The 18,695-nt window shown below is 52.4% G+C and overlaps 5 protein-coding genes across 5 annotated transcripts; 2 read left to right on the top strand and 3 right to left on the bottom strand.

Moving 5' to 3' along the window:
- Positions 1-642: 642 nt before the first annotated feature.
- On the bottom strand, positions 643-1,855 carry NECHADRAFT_41389 (uncharacterized protein; the record flags this gene model as incomplete). Its single annotated transcript, XM_003051061.1, has 3 exons — positions 643-1,008; positions 1,056-1,653; positions 1,806-1,855. 3 exons carry the CDS (start codon positions 1,853-1,855, stop codon positions 643-645), a joined length of 1,014 nt encoding a protein of 337 aa, XP_003051107.1.
- A 1,486-nt stretch (positions 1,856-3,341) lies between these two features.
- NECHADRAFT_60993 (uncharacterized protein) lies at positions 3,342-6,624 on the top strand. Its single transcript, XM_003050684.1, has 5 exons — positions 3,342-3,504; positions 3,572-3,592; positions 3,652-3,689; positions 3,744-6,271; positions 6,323-6,624. Exons 1-5 carry the CDS (start codon positions 3,381-3,383, stop codon positions 6,429-6,431), a joined length of 2,820 nt encoding a protein of 939 aa, XP_003050730.1. The 5' UTR covers positions 3,342-3,380; the 3' UTR covers positions 6,432-6,624.
- A 450-nt stretch (positions 6,625-7,074) lies between these two features.
- CHR2131 (uncharacterized protein) lies at positions 7,075-9,869 on the bottom strand (the record flags this gene model as incomplete). Its single annotated transcript, XM_003051062.1, has 3 exons — positions 7,075-9,150; positions 9,203-9,490; positions 9,558-9,869. 3 exons carry the CDS (start codon positions 9,867-9,869, stop codon positions 7,075-7,077), a joined length of 2,676 nt encoding a protein of 891 aa, XP_003051108.1.
- Positions 9,870-10,746: 877 nt separating this feature from the next.
- On the bottom strand, positions 10,747-12,720 carry NECHADRAFT_80270 (uncharacterized protein; the record flags this gene model as incomplete). The annotated part of the gene is made up of 5 exons (XM_003051063.1): positions 10,747-11,388; positions 11,476-11,736; positions 11,793-12,152; positions 12,327-12,468; positions 12,518-12,720. The coding sequence occupies 5 exons, from the start codon at positions 12,718-12,720 to the stop codon at positions 10,747-10,749; spliced, it is 1,608 nt and encodes a 535-aa protein (XP_003051109.1).
- A 2,974-nt stretch (positions 12,721-15,694) lies between these two features.
- Positions 15,695-18,470, top strand: NECHADRAFT_104411 (uncharacterized protein). Its single transcript, XM_003050685.1, has 4 exons — positions 15,695-16,158; positions 16,307-17,449; positions 17,501-18,047; positions 18,097-18,470. Exons 1-4 carry the CDS (start codon positions 16,124-16,126, stop codon positions 18,106-18,108), a joined length of 1,737 nt encoding a protein of 578 aa, XP_003050731.1. The 5' UTR covers positions 15,695-16,123; the 3' UTR covers positions 18,109-18,470.
- The last annotated feature ends 225 nt before the right edge of the window (positions 18,471-18,695 follow it).

Raw genomic sequence — 18,695 nt, forward strand, 5'->3', positions numbered from 1 at the left:
CAGGGCCTTTGGGTTGATCGGCAGGTATTTGGCAGGACAGGTGGGTAGATCTTTTTTGGCGTTTGGTTGCAGTTTAGGGCTTTACTTTGCTCATGTCAGTATTTGGTGTGTCTGGCACGACGGACTGTACCAGGATTCAAGGGGGTATGATAGATACCTCGATTAACAATGATGCCTCAAGGCTGGGGCAAAGGGGGCGGGGACGGCGAGCGGTTTGAGTGTGAAATAGTTGTTTGAGAGCAAAAGAACCACGTCTAGATACCTGTACTGCCTGGTGTCTAACCGGCGTGCTGTGAGGTCTACTACGAAGTCATGAGCGTAAAGACGGTGCCATGTCGCGATATACATGAATTCTTCAAGAGGGACTGCCTAGCCATCTGGGCGTATCCAAATCCCCAAGTCGTAGATACGTCATCAAATGGTGCAATTTCGACCTGTTCCCTAAGCCTCCTGGAGAGATGGTAACAATTACAAGCCCCTTTGTCTTCCTCTCCCTCCCCTACACACTCTTTGTTTCCATCCATCCGTCCATCCATTCATCCATCCCCTCCCGTTTAATTTTTTGCCCCTTGAACAAAAAAACAAGGATTTGTTTGTCCCCCAAAACGCCGTACTATGCAAGCACACAGGAAAAGAAGGCATCTACTGCATTCGGTTCAACCGCTCCCTCTCGACCTCGTAGTTGAAGTCGAAGTAGCCCTTGTCGAAGTGGTGAACTCGAACGTAGCCGTCCTCTCCGCCGCTTGCGTAGCTCTTGCCGGTGGGGTCGGCGGCGACGGTGTTGAGGGGACCGAAGTGGCCTCGCACACGGCCGATCTCATCCTCGAAGATCTTGTGGTAGAAGCGGGCCTCGAACTTACCCTGACGGGCAGAGGTTCGGGTCACGTCCATGGCGGCCTGACCACCACCGAGGATGACAAAGTCCTTCTTGGGGGTGATGGTGGCACTGTTTAGGGGAGTATCGGCGACGTATGTCTTGAGAACCTCGAGGTCGCGGGCAGAGATGAGCTTGGAGAGGTTAGTATTTGTCTGGCCCGTAAGCAGAAGCGACCTACCTTGGCAGTCTTGTCCTTGCAGGCGGTGATGAAGTAGGTTCGGTCAGGAGACCACTGGAGGTCGACGATGGGCTGGTTAAGCTCATGGACGGGGACGTTGTCCAGCAGGTCACCGGTCTTGGCGTCGTATCGGCTCACGCTGCCATCCTCGTGGCCAGCAATGATGAACTTGCTCATGGCGCTCCAGCCAGCGACGGTGGCCTTGCTCTCGTCGCAGACGATGGTCAGGACCTTCTCGTCACTCTGCTCGGCGTTGACGTCGGGGTTGATGTCGACGACGACAATGTTGGAGAGGTAACCCATACGCTTCTCGGTGACACCCAGCAGCTTGGTGCCGTCCTCGTTGAACTCGACTCGCTTGACGGCGGTGGGGAACTCCCAGGTCTTGATGAGGCGACCGGTCTTGACCTCCCAGAGACGGATAGTGTTGTCGGCGGAGCCCGAGGCGATCATGGTAGAGGTAGGCTCGACGTCGACAGTCCAGATGGCACCGACATGGCCATGGTAGGTTCCGAGACGCTCGCCGTTGTGAGAGAACCAGGCGCAGATCTGCTGGTCCTTTGCGACGGAGAAGATGATGTCGCCATCGAGGTTGTATCTGGGGGTGGTCGACGATGTTAGCCGGGGGGGTTCTGAGTGGTATTCCAAGCTATTTAAGGAACTAGGACATTTCATGTTCCACGTCCCTCTTCCCCTCCTTCTTGAAGATTTATCGCCTTAAAGTGATGAAGGAAAGGTTCTTTCACGTACTTGATCTGGGTGAGCGCACGCTCGTGCCCGGCAAGAAGAATGGGCCGCATAATGTCGTTATCTGAGGGGCTCGGAGGGGTTGATGGCGGAGGCAAGTTCGGAAAGGCTGGTTATATGGCGAGGGCTTTCGCGATGGAATTTTTGGCGGTTGTGCGTTTTGGTGGGGCACAAATCCCCCCTCCTCTCGCGGGGGCACAGGACTTTTACTTTTCTGGGTTAGTTTTGGTATGGATATTAAGGCTGTGCCTGACACTTGGTGTCAACTTTTGGATTTGCCATGTTCAACACCTTGGTTGCCTATTATTCGAGAGATAGTGACTCCCGTGATAGATTCATCGATAGACTATTGAGTCATCTCAAGGATTCAAGAGTCATATTATGAATCCTTCTTGTCAGATATCCCAGAAAGTGGAATCATAGCATGGATTTGTTGACGTCGAATCTCGCCTGGTGGCGGCCCGTCCTGAGGCATCAACCATTTACTGGCCCGATTTCTTGGAAACCACTTTGCAACTTCTCATTGTGTAAGAGGCCAGACTGACACCATCTCCAGCCTGAGGCGAAACTGAACCTTTGACCCTCCAATTTGATCCATTGTTGATCCTGGAGGAAGCTGTTGGCTCTTGACGACTGAGTCACGTCGACTCGCTGACGCTTACATCTCGCCTTGTCTCGTCTTAGGGGGGCATCACACGACCAGCAGCGTCGACGGTTGGAATCCGTCAAAGATGGAGGAGGACTGTGAAGATCTCAACTTGATCGTCTGTTCCTTGCAACACTAGACCTAATTCTCTGTCTTGCTTGCGATTCCTACCTGTACGATATTGTCAGAATTACGTTCGAGACCATTGGCAGCCAGGCGTTTTCCTCTACTCTTTCGTTCTCTCCTCACCTTCCTAGAACAACAACTTTATTGCACAACCGGCATCGGATACACTCCCCAACATAGGCCATTCCTGTTTAATCAACCAAGTACGGGCGTATGGAGATTTTTCGGCATCTCATACTAGGTCGGCACATAGGTATGCATCTACGACATCAGATATATACCACCAGTTGATCATGGCCGGGGTCAAGCTCCGTTACGCCGCGTCGGGATCGACTGCGGATGTATGCCGAAGGGTCCCGAGATGGCCTCCATTCTCAATATTGTTAACTCTCCAGCACCTACGGCGCAGCAGCCGTCGGGCACACCAAGCCGAACCTGCAATAGCCGGGCCCCGTTGGACGCACCACTCACACCCGCAAACTCGGGCTCACAGTCACATTTTCACCCACCCACAGGCGGCGCAACGCACAAAGTCGTCAAGGTCAAGGCAAACTCGTCCCCACACGTGTTCGGGCGTCTCCCCCGTGTCGCCCGTGCCCGTGCCAGTGTTGGCCTTGGGCGCCACTATTCCAACTGCCCCTCCCCCTCGCCCAGCAGCCCACTTCATATACGCCGACTGCCTCTCGGACAACAGCCGACGATTGAACTTTGCTTCAGTGTCTGTCGCTGGTTCTTTGCCTTCTGTTCGCCGAATCTTGTATCCATTGTTTGATCAGAGACGGAACTTCGCTTCGACTACCGCCACAATGGTCGCTACCAAGATTGACGGCACTGCCATCGCAAAGTCCATCCGTGAGCGGCTGTGTGCCGAAGTCGCGGCTAAGCAAAAGCTCAACCCCAGATACCAGCCCTGCCTCAAGATCATCCAAGGTGTGTCATGGTCACTTGTGCTACTCTCAGCCTCTTCAATTGCTTAATGCTGACTCAATTCGTCCAGTTGGTGATCGATCTGACTCTTGTTCGTGATACCCTGCCCCGCCATCACAACTTGATGATCTTCTCACTGACCCCGCCTAGCTACCTATGTTCGCATGAAGCTCAAGGCCGCCGCAGAGGTGAGTCAGACTGATGGCACTTGCGTAACTCAATTATTGACTCACTTTTAATAGGCTGGCATCGATAGCAAGTTGCTTCACTACCCAGAGTCTATCACAGAGGCTGAACTGCTGGACCACATCCGTCAGCTGAACAATGACCCCATTGTTCACGGTATCCTGGTCCAGTTGCCTCTTCCCAGTCACATCTCTGAGTACACTGTCACATCCTTTGTGGCAGATGAGAAGGATGTCGACGGTTTTGGCACCAGAAACATCGGAGAGCTTGCCAAGCGTGGTGGCAAGCCTCTCTTTGTGCCATGCACCCCCAAGGGTGTCATGATCCTGCTCAAGGAGGCCGGTGTTGACCTCAAGGGCAAGAACGCCGTTGTCCTTGGACGCAGTGACATTGTCGGAAGCCCTGTGAGCTACCTGTTGAGAAACGCCGATGCTACTGTCACTGTCTGCCACTCCAAGACAAAGAACATTGAGAACTACATCAAGGAGGCTGATGTCGTCGTGGCCGCCATTGGACAGCCTCAGTTCGTCCAGGGCAGCTGGCTGAAGCCTGGCGCTGTTGTTATTGATGTCGGAACAAACTTCCTTCCGGATTCCACAAAGAAGTCCGGATACCGACTTGTCGGTGACGTCGATTACGCCGCTGCCTCCGAGGTTGCTTCGGCCATTACCCCCGTGCCTGGTGGTGTTGGACCCATGACGGTTGCCATGCTTATGCAGAACGTTATCGATGCCACAACATGGTACTTTGAGTCCCAGAAGCTCAGGAAGACCATTCCCCTGCCCCTGAAGCTCGAGGACCCTGTTCCTTCTGATATCGCCGTTTCGCGATCTCAGACCCCCAAGCAGATTACTCGCATTGCCGCCGAGGTTGGCATTGCTCCCCACGAGCTTGAGCCCTATGGCGCGTACAAGGCCAAGGTTGATCTCAGCCTGCTCAAGAGACTCGAGCACCGAAAGAACGGTCGCTATGTCGTTGTCACCGGCATCACCCCTACGCCCCTTGGAGAGGGCAAGTCTACCACAACCATGGGTCTGGCCCAGGCCCTGGGAGCTCATGTTGGTCGGTTGACGTTTGCCAACGTGCGACAGCCCAGCCAGGGTCCTACCTTTGGTATCAAGGGAGGCGCTGCTGGAGGAGGTTACAGCCAAGTCATCCCTATGGACGAGTTCAACATGCATCTTACTGGTGATATCCACGCCATCACTGCCGCCAACAACCTCCTCGCGGCTGCTATTGAGACTCGTATCTTCCACGAGAACACCCAGAAGGACGGCCCCCTGTACCGACGACTGGTACCGGCTAAGAACGGCCAGAGGAAGTTTGCCCCTGTCATGTTCCGCCGGCTGAAGAAGCTTGGCATTGACAAGACCAACCCTGACGAGTTGACTGAGGATGAGATCCACAGATTCGCTCGTCTTGATATTGATCCCGAGACCATCACCTGGAGGCGAGTTCTCGATGTCAACGACCGTCACCTTCGTGGAGTCACGGTCGGAACTGCCCCCACTGAGAAGGGACAGACTCGGGAGACTGGCTTTGACATTACTGTTGCTAGTGAGTGCATGGCTATCCTTGCTCTCAGCAACAGCTTGGCCGAGATGCGTGAGCGCCTCGGCCGAATGGTGGTTGCCACTTCGCGAAGCGGTGACCCCGTCACTTGTGATGATATCGGTGCTGGAGGTGCTCTCACTGCCCTCATGAAGGATGCCATCAAGCCCAACCTTATGCAGACCCTCGAGGGTACTCCTGTCTTTGTCCATGCTGGTCCCTTTGCCAACATCAGCATCGGCCAGAGCTCTATCCTGGCTGACAAGCTTGCCCTCAAGCTTGCGGGTACTGAGCCTGACGAGGACTTCAGCGAGAAGTCTGGCTTCGTTGTTACTGAGGCCGGTTTCGATTTCACCATGGGTGGTGAGCGATTCTTCAACATCAAGTGCCGTACTTCTGGCCTGGTTCCTGACGTTGTCGTTGTTGTGGCCACTGTCCGAGCCCTGAAGGTTCACGGCGGCGGTCCTCCCATCGCCCCTGGCGCTGCTCTCAGCGCTGTCTACAAGGAGGAGAACGTTGACATCCTCCGTGCTGGCTGCGTGAACCTGAAGAAGCACATTGCCAACGCCAAGTCCTTTGGCATCCCTGTCGTTGTTGCCATCAACAAGTTTTCTACTGACACTGATGCCGAGATCGCTGTCATCCGGGAGGAGGCCATTGCTGCCGGCGCTGAGGACGCCATCCTGTCCAACCACTGGGCTGAGGGAGGCAAGGGTGCCGTCGACCTGGCCAACGGTGTCATTGCCGCTTCCGAGAAGCCCAAGGAGCTCAAGCTTACTTATGACCTGGAGGGCAGCGTGCAGGACCGCATCTCCGCCATCGGTCAGAAGATGTATGGTGCCGAGAAGGTCGAGTTCAGCGAGCTCGCCCAGAAGAAGGTGGACACGTACACTCGCCAAGGCTATGGAAACCTGCCCATCTGTGTTGCCAAGACCCAGTACTCTCTTTCTCACGACCCTGACCTGAAGGGTGCTCCTACCGGCTTCACGGTTCCTATCCGTGATGTCCGGATGGCTGCTGGAGCAGGATATCTGTAAGTTTCCCCTTCTCAGTCATGAATGTACTATCACTAACAAGTGTCTAGGTATGCCCTGGCTGCCGATATTCAGACCATCCCTGGTCTCCCCACGGCCCCTGGCTACCTCAACGTCGATGTCGACGTCGAGACTGGTGAGATTGACGGCCTCTTTTAGAAGATATAACTACTATACACTGGCATGAATGAACGGTATTGTACCCTCAACTCAACGTGGGATTATGGACTGGAAGGCGAACACTTTGGGACGTGGCATTTCAACACATGGTGCGGGACGGGATGGTACGGGACTGGCGAAGAAATAAACTGTGTCAATATTGGCGATACCTAAATTATAACATTTCCGCTCATTGCTTCTGTACGTGATTCTTTATGTAGTCGAGGTGAATAGGGGTTCAACCCTACAATTCGCCGGGTCCTTTCTTCTCATCATTCACAGGTTCATCTTTGTTACTGGTGTATATCCTGGTAAATTCCATTATCAGGTTTTCTCGCTATAACATATCACATGTGAATGCTATCAACTTGAAATTCCTTACCAGTCCGTTCCAATTTCCTAATGGCAAATCTCGAGTTTAGTTTCCACGTTCGTGCCCCTTTTCCGTTCCCGGCATCACGCCCCAAAAACAGACGGCAATGTTTGATACTCACTCCTTGCCGTTGACTCTTGATAGCTCTCGTCTTTACCAATTCTTCCTTTCCCCCAATGTGAATTTCCCTTCCCCTGTAACACAGTGTCTATCCCCCCTGCCCAAGCCTCTTCTCAACGACTACTCTATCGGTAATCGATAGGTCGACTTTCAGACCACCACCTTGTTCTCGCTGAGCTTCTCAAGGGCCATAGAATGTTCCTCCCGAGTTGAAACTTCTGGAACCTGAACGACATCCGTGTCCATTCGTCTGAAGAAGGCAGTGACATCTTGGGTGGGCTCATGCTCGTCCCTGACCATGTCCTTCACAAGGAGATCGATGTCTGACATCTCATCAAAGAATTGATAGACGTGCACTGGCTTCTCCTGAGGGAACTGGCGGACACATCCGATGACTTTTTCCTCCAAACCCGGCGTCCAGAACTTCTCGCAGAAGATGATTCTCGAGGCACCGGTCAGACTTAGACTGGGGCCAGCAACATGGGCATCCAGGAGGAGGACGCGGCAGCCCTCAGCTTCCATAATTTCACAAAGAAGCTTTCCTCTCCCCCCTTCATCGGCGATGCTCAATGCGTCAAGGAGCTCAACCTTTTTAGCCATATCGACAGGTCGGTTCAAATCGTCTACGTAAACCGCCCTGTATTTGAGCTTGACTGAGCCGTCGTACCGAACAATCCTAAGGTATCTGTCCCGGACGTCAATCACACGGGATATGATGTCCAGAAACAGAACCGAGGTGGAAGCCACGATGACTTTTTCGTCCTGGTGCTGCCGATGGAGCTCGGCGATCTTGGACGCGATGGCACGTACTCGAGGCGACATGTATTCATCCTCCTCCATGTAATAGACATAGTCCTGCCACTTTTTGGTCCACAAGTAGTTTGAGCGCTTTGTTCCCTTTGTTCCTTGTTTTGAGTTGTTTGAGAGGGCTTGCCGGTCGTCGTGAATGTTGCCGTAGTTCTTAAAGCCTTCGTCCTGGTAAGCAAAATCCTCAGCGGCCTTGAGATCATCGCTACAGACGGAAGACTGGCTGTCCAGGAGCTCAGGGGTAGAGAAGGTATCCCTGTCGTTTGTAGATTCGACATCGTCATGATTCAGCCCCAGTCGAAGAAAGAGATGCCACTTGTTGAAAGCGCAAGGCTGGGAATACAAATACTTCTTGAATCGAGAAAACTCATCGGCCGTCATGGAGCTCAGCTTGGCTTTCCCATCGGTAACGAGCTGTCGTTGACGAATGTCCAGCTGCTTCCAGGCGTCCTTGGGCCATGGGCCATACAGAGGCTGACCAAGGGGTAGAGAATCGCTGGAGTTGCACATCTCCATGAGCATGCCATCGTTAACAGCCTGGTCAGGTTCAAAGCAGCTGTCAAGGAAGAAGTCGAGCTTCTTCATCACATCCGTCTCAAACTCGGCAAAGGGATGAAAAACCGTCAGGTTCTCGTCTATTCCGATACTGATGGCATGGTGGCTGCAGACAGCCGGGTGGCAGGCGAGTTGTTGTGCCTTCTTGAGAATCGCTAGTCCACGGCTGACAGTCTTTGGGTCCTTGATGAGCTTCTTTCCTTCCAGCACCAGAAAGGTAATCTTCAGGTACATGAGACGATCTTGTGGCTCGGAGGGCACTGTGACTTGCATTGTACAGTCAGGAATGGGCGGAACTGAACTAGGACGGCTGACTATTTGGCCCATGAAGTAGCGTGAGAGCATGTTCCAGGTTGCAGCTGTTTGCATCGATCCGTCGCCATCGACCGAGGTTAATTGGGCCGTCTTGAAGATCTCGTCAAATTTCTCCATGTTCTGAATCGGGCTACCAGGAAGTATCATGGACTGGCCCGCCAGATCCCGCCAGGAGCTCTTCCTGAGTGTCCCAGAAATCAAGAACGCGTGGTGATACTCGAGCGAACGCACAGCAGCGTTGAGCAGAGTGCTTTCATCATGGGCGATGTGTGACTCGTCCAGGATCAAGACAGCAATATTCCGGTTGATGATCTTGTACAACTCAGAATGGAGCGGAAACTTGGGATGCACCAGCTTTTGGTGAAGAAAGCGTTGCTGTGCCACAGGCATGTCGAGGGCGTGAATCGTGTCGTAGAAGCACACGAATTCCTGGTGATCTACAAATTTCTTGACGAGAAAGGAAGTAGAGCAGATGACAACTTCAAATTGCAAAAGCTGATCACACCGGATGTTGTCGCTGTCAAGAATGATGTAAGATGGCCGATCATCCTAGAGTATGATTAGCACCATAAAATCCGTTACGGACGGAAAGCAATCATACCTTCTTGAAGTGCTTCTTGATTTCGGAACACCATGGGTGAACACCCTCAGCAGGGCAAACAACGAGGACAAAGCCACAGCGTGGCAGCATCTGCTTCCGCTTGATCAGAGCAGCTGTCAGTGCCGTGAGAGACTTGCCCATGCCGGCTTCATCGCAAAGCAAGGCTCCCTTGAACATGGACTCGGTTGATTGCAGAAGTTTGGTGACACCGACGGCCTGCCATGGTTTGAGCTCGGTCTGGAGACGGGGTAGAATCGTGGGCCCAGTGTCGGAGGCAGTGAGATGGTTCTACACAGGGGGTAAGTTCATTAGCACTGGGGTCTGGGTAACCGCTCAACTGGAAAGTAATACGTACAAGGGCTTGGAGAAACTCTGGAGACTTCAGGAGGTCAAGGAAATGCACTGATGTCTCGCCAATTCCGACCATCATCGGCTGGGGGTTGTCAGATTTGCGGGTCACCAAGTGCTGCAGCTGAAAGCAGTCGTCTGTGGCTCCCTCAGCCTCGTTGGAGCTAGCAGCAGTCTCACTCTGGCCTCCCCTCCCCTCTCGCTCGTTGCGTCGGTTCTGCGCGGCCCTGGCGTTTTCGGCCTCGATATCAAACATGTATCTACCAGGTTCCCAAGGGGGAACCTGCTCCTCCTCGAGTTTGCGACGGGAAGAAGGCATGCTGACCCTGTTGTGACGGTTGATGATGTAAGATTCCATGGAAGAGGCTGCCTGTGAATGCGAAGAGGGCAGTTAGGGTGCGTGAGCTGGGTTCCAGTGGAAGAATGGCCTTGGTGTTGTTGAGCTGGGAAGAGGTGGACAGAAACAGGCACTCGCTCTGATGATATCTTTTCACGGAGGAAAATGATTGATTCCTGCAGTGAAATATGAGCGTGACGAGATTGAAGAGAGAAGTGCGAGAAGATGTTGGGGGATGAAAGTAGAGGAGGGAAGAAGGAGAGAGGAAGGAGAGACGGGAGGAAGGAGAGAGGAAGGAGAGAGGATGATGTTTGAGTAGCAAACGACTACCTTAGGTAAGGTAGTCGTTTGCTCCAGCAGTGACAATGAATCACGGTCGAATCCCCGTACCTACCTAGTCCATAAAGGTACCTACCTGTGGGTGTTTGCCTGTTTTTACTAATATTTTAAATGGACAGAGAAGCATCGCATCACCCTGCACGTAAATTATATGAAGAGTAAGGCATTGCACCACTTATCGCCATCCCCCCCCCCCCCTTTCAAGCAATGAGCCTCGTGGATCATCCACAAGGCAGCTCTCCATTCTTAATACCAACCAAAGGTAATTAGGCACGTAGATAAATGCAAAAACTCCGAGTTAACCCAGTAAATAGCAAGAATCTGCCCTCACATAGAGCCCACGTGGACCAGCCACAAATCAACTATAACCCCTACTACCTGCACAGTGAACGATGGACAGTTTTTAAATTGTCATTCTTTGCAATCTGGATTCCATTAGCTGGTTCTAAATAGCAGGTGCCTTTGAATTCGAGCTTCAGCAAGCAGATTGACCCATCAACCATCACCAACCCTTCAAACCTCACTGCTTCCAATCCACTCTGCTCGCCCATTCCAGTTCCTTATCCAGGTCCTGACTCCAAGGAATATCGCGCTCCTTCTCGAGAACCAGTCGCATGTATCGAATAAGTGCGACATCTTTTCTGCCCAGGTTTGACGGAAGCCCCACGGTAAAGGACGGACCAAGGAAGTCCTCGCCGTGCTTCTTCTCCACGTAGTCCCTGACAGCCTCACAAGCAGCCTCCCTGGCGCAATCTTCTTTCCCTGAGCCGAGAGCATGGTAGAGGTCACAGACTTTGTCTGCAAGCTTCAACAAATTGGCATGGAGTCCAGGTAGCGTTGGCTGAGCTTCCATGGCGTCAGATTCATGGTCAGCCTCTGTCGCAAGCTTTTCGACCACATCGGTTGCCACGACATAAACTGCTGCTTGCAGGACTTCTTCAAAACTCTCATCATTGTCGTCCATTGGATTGAGAACTCTGTAAACCAACTCAAAAGCGGACTTGAGAACCAGCCGCTTCACCTGCCCCAGAGCTGTCACGATAGCCTCCTGGTTCTGGGTACCAAGGACAACATTGGCCAGTTGAACCACTGTGTGTAGCTGCCTGGGGAGACCTCCATGGGAAAGCACCCGCCTACCACCCTCCATCCAGGCCAGTAAATGCTGTACGCGTGTATCATTATCCCGTATCAGGGTCTCAAAGAGAGCAACACCGGGGTTTGCGACGGCTGCCTGTGTCAATGGACGCACAGTCATGGTGTCTGGTGCGCTTCCTCGAGTAATCCTGATTGCTGATTTAATCAGGTTGCCGTGATATTCTGCCTCGCCTGCGTCAGCGATGTGCGAGTTGGAAAACATGGTGCAAAACGAGACGATGACGCCAAGGTATAGAGACTCGTGGATGACAGTCCCTGATGCCAAGATCGCACAAAGGCCCCTGGTCAGCTCAATGACAGTGCTGATGTTGATTATGTCTTCCCCAACCACCTCAAACTGGCGTGGCCAGAGTTCCTAAGACGCGCGTGTTAGCAGTCTCTCCCGCCCTTGTGCGATAGCCGACGACGAACCTTGAACGCACAGACAACACTGTCTGCTTGAGCACTATCGAGAACCCCTTTTCCTTCCATCATGTTGCGGATGACGTCCATGCTAGCCTCTCCGGGAGTCGACAAGCTCTCGAGATGAGTCTGTTCCGATAGTCTGAAGCGGTCTATCACCTGTTGGAGGTAGGTCTTGCTCGAGAAAGTCTTGTATGCTGAAACAACCGTGCTGATGAAAGAAACCACCCTCTCCGATGTGGAACTCTCGTAGTTCTGGTCATGGTTGCCCTGGCCAGCCAGAGGAGATGACTGAGTCTGTTGAGGAGGCTCCTCCTGTGCCTCTCCTCGAAACTCGGAACAAAAGGCATTGACGTTGTGCCTGATGGCCTGTTTGCGATGGCACCGTCGTGTACCTGTCACGCCATGGGTCCATTCCTAGTAGTAAACCACTCTGTCGTCGCAGGTCTCCCGTCCAGGCAAGGGGGTGGCTTCACATAAGCCATCATGCCTCTTGCTGTGCAAAAGATGCAGCGTGCACCTCTGTTGGCCAATGATGCCCACAACTAAACGAGTCGGCGGCCAAGTCTCAATAAGAGTATGGGCGTTAGGGTCAAAGCTATGTAGAGATATAGGTTTGGAAAACTGCTTGTGGTCGGATATGTCATGTGGTAAAAGCTCGCCAACGATGACAGCCAACAAGCCGCTGAAATGTAAGTTAGTGACAGAACACAACTCAAAGACGTGGTACGCACTGTTCTACACCTTCAATGTCATCTTCTTTGGGGCTGATGACAAGGCCAGCGTCGGTTGTGTCTTTGAGACTGAGAATATCCTTGGCTTTCCTACTGTCGTGAGCCCTGCGGATTCGAATGACTCGCCTCTTTGGTCTGTCAACTTTGCCTGTGTCGTAGGCCCAACCTTGGGCGCAAAATGCGATGTCGCGATTTTCGGCCATGGCGCGATATCACGTACCGTGCTTGTAGATCAAGCACAGCGGATGAAGGAGTTTGAGGACGAGCGATGAGGTGAGATGACGAGATGCTGTGTGGGGAGAGAAAGGATGAAGAGGCAAGGGATGATAGGAGAAGATGAAGAGAAATGCGAGCGAGGAAGCGCGTCTTAATATCGAGTTGGGCCCTAAGCCATAAGACTTAGGGGCTTGGTTACATGACCATGATTCAGAGTCGTTGGTTTTCGGGAAGTCCACTCAAAACAAAGCGTCTGTTGTTTTGATGAGTGTTTCCCTTGTCTAGTGATGCTAACTTCCACCTTAGGAAAAGAGCCTCTACTACAACTAAGCGGAGAATGCAAGACCATGACTAGTCATTGAGTTTGAAAAAGAAGGTAGAGTCTCATTTCGTTATTTCTGATGAGGTACTCATTGGAGGATAAAGATGTAGGGTATGAGGAGAGAGGTGGCGAGCCGTTCAGCGCTGATCCAAGCGACAGTCGTTCAATAGTTATCTATTCAATGGAGCGGAGGGGGAAAATGAAATAAGAAAGTCAATTGGTGTAGTTGAGGAGTTAAAAATCTAGAGAAGCTACCAAAATGAAGGCATGGCTTCGTTATTTTGGGCTCTAAAGAACACCACAACTGTCCAGTATCCGAATCTCGAGATAGAACTACCAGAGGGTCGCAAGACCACGGGGCTTTAAAAGAGGAAAGAAGAATTTTACCGAGTGAATCAACGTTCAGTTATGTATAGGAGGCTATAACGGAGGCAGTGCAGACAAGAGCTGACCTTCACCAACATGAAGACAACTTAAATCAGTCCGGGAAGAATAGGGAGTCTGACTCGAAGACATTGAACAACAAGTAGAACTAAAAGGCTACTTGGCTATTTAATCTTAGTTATTTCTGCCAACCGCCAAAGATCAGCGTCCTGGAAATATTGGTAGGTTGAAGCATCGCGGTCTCTAAGTGGGAGGGGGGAGAAGGGGAGGAGCTACGGGGGATGCACACGGATACCCAAAACGATCTGCCTAATCAGTGTACGATCATTCGCACAGCTTGACCGGTTTTTTGGGCCAAGGGAATGTCTTGTCTCCAGAGACGCTGTGTGTGTGGGCATGGTTGGGAAAGGGGGTCAACACTTGGAGCAGAAGCCAGAAGACCCTGCAGTGGCACAGCCAGATGGAAGTAAACCCACATTTCAGGCATCACATTTCGATTCAAGTTACCCAATTGCTCATCAAGAAGCATGATCCTTTTAGTAATGACTTACACTTCCTTTGCAGTCGGTTAGAACGGTTGCCTTCAGCTTGGCATGAAGGATCTTAATCATCCAAGAGTCACCCAGGCTGTACCCAGCAAGGTATCAAGTATCTCCAAGGTCACTGGGATATCCTGTGGGTAGTACTGCCGGTTGAAAGACCGTCGACAACACATCACATCGTGGGCCCCCGGGGTGGGAGGGACCATGGACGGATGAAGCAGGAGGATGGAGTCGAAGAAAGTGACAGAATCAAGGAGTTTCGGACCGCTGACCAAGAAGAGAAGTAACGGTACCTCTGAATAATGTTCTCAACATCTCTGGCGCTTCATCTTGGGCCATGGGCTGGTTGGCGGATGAGTTCCGGGGTGAAGGGGCGGGTGTAAGCAAGAAAGAATCAAACCAACACACCCCCGTGGAGTCTAAAACCAGATCCTTTCCAGTGCGGTTGATACTCATCCCGCCATCCCACGCTTGATATGAAGGTATCGGACAGAGAAGCCCGCGGGACCCGTGGAGGGGAGATGCGAGTTTCGTCTAGTCCAGCTGGCAAGGACCAAGAACCATCCAAGTGATGCCCAGTCCCCCTCGAGGCTTAGATCTCAGCACGAATGGTCCGACTCGGCGTTGATCAAGCTTGGAAAACAAAGGGACCCCTCGATATATCCACCAAACTTTACCATGAGACAAGAAAAGTGTGGAGCTGGGGGAGGCGCCGGGCATCAAAGCCTCTTCCGGGACAAGGGTGATGGAACTGGGGGCAGAAAGTAGCATCTTGCCACGCGAGACTCGTCACTGCGGCCGCGAGAGGCAAAAAGAAGAAAACCCCTCAATGAAACAGCGCAAGAGTGACCGCAAAACCGGGTGTTATCACGATGCCGAGGATGAGGCCTGTAGACGACGTTGACGTCGAGAGACGGGATCGGGGGCTAGCGTCATGCAAGTTTCGTATAGCACTACCCTGGTCTCTTTGGGGAATGGTGATTGATCGAGAGTGACGGATGAGGTAGTGAGGCTCAAGGGTGAAGCCATCAACTCGCTTGGATCGTCTGGGGGTTGGATGGTTCATGGTGGAGATGGACCTTGTGGGGGGAGTGGGGCATGAAGACATAAATAGGGGGACTGTCAGTTAGTGCCAAAGTGTGTAGAGTGGTTCGTTATTTCTGTCTATAGCTATACGAAAGGTGCATAACTAGCGCGTCCGGGCCCCGGGGTCCATCAGATTCTCGCAGACGCACAGGCATCGAAGCGAAAAAAGAGCGTCGAGAACTTCAGCTGGAGTCTTGATGTTGAATTCATGGGTGTGCAATTGTTTGTTGAGTGTTTAGATGGGTAATGTATAAGGGGAAACTTGTGTATGTCAAGGCTTAGACAAACATGATGTGTTTTTACATGTCGTGCACTTGACAACTAGGAAAGAGAGCTGTTGCTGTTGTCAAGCAACTGCCCTGTCAGGCTGTCAGAGCTGTGCCATGATAGGCTGAATCCCCTGGGAAATTGGCCCTTGTCACCCGGACCCCAGGAGAAAAACTTCCCGCGCCCGAGAAACTCCATCCAATGCAAATCAACAATGATTGAATTTGGTCTGGGGCGCCAATAGCACAACACGTTTTCTTATTCGGATTCATTCCCCATCGTCACACGCCCCTCCCCTGTCCATTGTTTTTTTTTCCTCTTTCCCCCTTGATCTTGTTCTGGTTGTATCTTTCACTCCATGAGGTGTTGTTTTTTTGCGTTGCTGTTGTTCATCATCACCATCATCTAGACATTCTCTAGAGTCTAGACGACAGGTCCTGACACTAATTCAAGGCTCACCTCCATCGGGAGACGCCCGTCACCGCTCGCTCTCTACCCTCCCCCCCTGTTGTTGAGAGAGGCGCATCCAGTCCGCATCCAGTGCCTCGTTGCGCTTCGCTGGCCCTTGTCCACTCTTTTTTTCTCCTCGCAGCACCAGCAGACGCGCACCCAGCGAGTCGCATTGTCTAGTTGCTGCTTGGCTTGACGAAGTGTCTCGCATCCCACGGCTCTGAGACGCCCGCCATTGTCCTCGGCAGTCCCGTCTCTCTCAGACCGCCGTCCTTGTCAATCCCCTCTTCTTGACCTCGTGCGCGCATATAAAGGCTCCTTTGAGCCCCCTCGACGAAGATGTCTTCAAGATACTCTCTACGCCAAACCCCCAGGTTCGTACAAACCCCATTGACACTTCTACCATACTCTTCTCGACCCAATTGGCCCTCCTGGACAGGTTCATAACCTCGTCGAGCCTTTGCCACTCCCCCACAACATATGCCTCTCCATCATGCCACGCAGTGACTGACCCGGGCTCAGGAAGAAAGAACTCTTCGAGGGCATGGTAGAGACCCCTTCTCGACGCCGCTCAACACGCCGACAGACTTCCCAGCCTCTTGAGACTTCAGACGCCGACAACGACTCCGGCTCAAACGCTGAAAACGCCCCCCGCGCTGCCCCAATTCGTCGACGTACCACCAAGTTTGTTGAGAACCTCGACGAGGACGACGTGCAAAAGCCGGACGACATGGGCGCCGTTAACCGCAACGGCCATGCTAATGGCAATGGCAAGGCCAACGGCATCGATCACACCAATGGTGTCCTTGCCCCTGTCACCAGCGTCCTTGACAAGACTGAGGGTGTTCCTCAGGATCCTCATGTCGTCGACGGCTGGAGGCCAGGCCAGGACCCCAAGGTCGACTACTCAGGCGAGTTCGAGTTTGGAGGCTCATTCGGCACCCTCGCCATGATGACTTGTTTCCCTATCCTCATGTGGTACATGTGGATTGGCGCAACTTACTATGATGGCAAATTCCCCTCTCGCGCGGCCGGTCAGTCCTGGGCCGACTTTGGTGCTCATCTTGTCAACCTCGTTTACACGGGTGCCTATCCTCGCCTTCAGGTCTGGGCCTGGTACTGGTCCTACCTCATCGTCGAAGGTACTCTCTACTGCGTCCTCCCTGGTGTCTGGGGCTATGGCAAGCCTCTCCCCCATGAGGGAGGCAAGCAGCTTCGCTACTACTGCAATGCCTACTTCAGTCTATACACGACCCTCGCCATCCTTGCCGCTCTTCACTTCTCGGGTGCCTGGCCTCTCTACACGGCCATTGATGAGTTCGGTCCTATCCTGTCCGTCGCCATCCTGAGCGGTTTCCTCGTCAGCTTTGTCGCCTACTTCTCCGCCCTCTGGCGCGGTAAGCAGCACCGTATGACCGGTTACCCCATCTACGACTTCTTCATGGGCGCTGAGCTTAACCCCCGTATGTTTGGCATCCTCGACTTCAAGATGTTCTTTGAGGTTCGCATGCCCTGGTACATCCTCCTCATCCTGAGTCTCGGTGCCGCCGCTCGCCAGCACGAGCAGTACGGTTACGTCTCTGGTGAGGTTTGGTTCCTCGTCATGGCTCACTTCCTCTACGCCAACGCCTGTGCCAAGGGAGAGGAGCTCATCATCACCACCTGGTAAGTACACCATGATGCTCCAGCCACAAGACTCTCACTAACTCGACTCAGGGACATGTATTATGAGAAGTGGGGTTTCATGCTCATCTTCTGGAACCTTGCTGGTGTCCCTCTCTCTTACTGCCACTGCACCATCTACCTCGCCAACCACCACCCTGACGTCTACCGCTGGAACCGCGGCATCCTCGCCGCCATGTTCGTTGGCTACCTCTTCTGGTACTGGGTCTGGGACAGCTGCAACAGCCAGAAGAACCGCTTCCGTGCCATGGAGAAGGGCAAGGTTGTCTGGCGCAAGACCTTCCCCCAGGTCCCCTGGCAGACCATCCACAACCCCAAGACCATCACCACCCCTCAGGGCACCATCCTCGTCGACGGATGGTACGGACTTGCCCGCAAGATCCACTACACGGCCGACGTCTGGTTCGCCGTCTCTTGGGGTCTCATCACCGGCTTCGAGAGCCCCTTCCCCTGGTTCTACCCCGTCTTCTTCGTCTGCATGATTGCTCACCGCGCTGCGCGTGACATTACCCGCTGCCGTCGCAAGTATGGTGAGGCCTGGCTTGAGTATGAGCGACGTGTGCCCTACCTCTTTATTCCCGTGAGTTTCATCATCCCTCGTTTGTAGCCATCACTAACAAAACTCCCAGTACGTCATTTAAGGGAATGTCATGGGCAGAACGAGTATTTAGCTCAATTCTACCTTTTCATAGGGCCCTGTGCCCTATTCTATTCCGTACATAACGACCCTAGATGTTGAGGACGGTGTTGGGTCGATTTGGATTGTGCGACGCGAAAAAGAAGGGGCATGATAGAACGGGTTGAGAACAATACGTCCAGAATACAGGGACGTGTCATGACACAAAAAAAAAGCCATCCATCTACGTTGACGTAAAAGAGACGGGATGGGCATGTTGAGGCTGCTTAGAAATATTGTAATGAAGAATACTTGCTTGTATTGTATAAAGAGTTATGTTAGCCTGCTTTGAAGCAGTAGATTAATACGATAAAGAGGTTATTAAAGAATTGTCTGGTTTTACAGCATTGGGTTTTGATGCTATCATGTGTTTATTGGTGTTCTTTAATCTTGTGTACGACCAAAACGTCATTGAAAAGGAAGAAAAAAGCTGCTGTCGGAAGGAAAAGGTGATTTAGACATGACTTAACTAGGTGCTTATTGGATCTATCATATAACATACTCTAAGGATTAGGAGAATAATGAGAAGAGACCAGAAGAGTTCCTCTTTCA

This window comes from Fusarium vanettenii (assembly GCF_000151355.1).
Source record: "Fusarium vanettenii 77-13-4 chromosome 5 genomic scaffold NECHAsca_5_chr5_3_0, whole genome shotgun sequence".
Classification (NCBI taxonomy): domain Eukaryota; kingdom Fungi; phylum Ascomycota; class Sordariomycetes; order Hypocreales; family Nectriaceae; genus Fusarium; species Fusarium vanettenii.

Excerpts from the sequence above, each read along its gene's own strand:
- NECHADRAFT_104411 (XM_003050685.1), top strand. The coding sequence starts at position 16,124 with ATGTCTTCAAGATACTCTCTACGCCAAACCCCCAG. Across the intron at positions 16,159-16,306 it reads TCTCTACGCCAAACCCCCAG|GAAGAAAGAACTCTTCGAGG; the intron begins GTTCGTACAAAC and ends ACCCGGGCTCAG. Across the intron at positions 17,450-17,500 it reads GAGCTCATCATCACCACCTG|GGACATGTATTATGAGAAGT; the intron begins GTAAGTACACCA and ends AACTCGACTCAG.
- NECHADRAFT_60993 (XM_003050684.1), top strand. The coding sequence starts at position 3,381 with ATGGTCGCTACCAAGATTGACGGCACTGCCATCGCAAAGTCCATCCGT. Across the intron at positions 3,593-3,651 it reads TGGTGATCGATCTGACTCTT|CTACCTATGTTCGCATGAAG; the intron begins GTTCGTGATACC and ends GACCCCGCCTAG. Across the intron at positions 3,690-3,743 it reads AGCTCAAGGCCGCCGCAGAG|GCTGGCATCGATAGCAAGTT; the intron begins GTGAGTCAGACT and ends CACTTTTAATAG.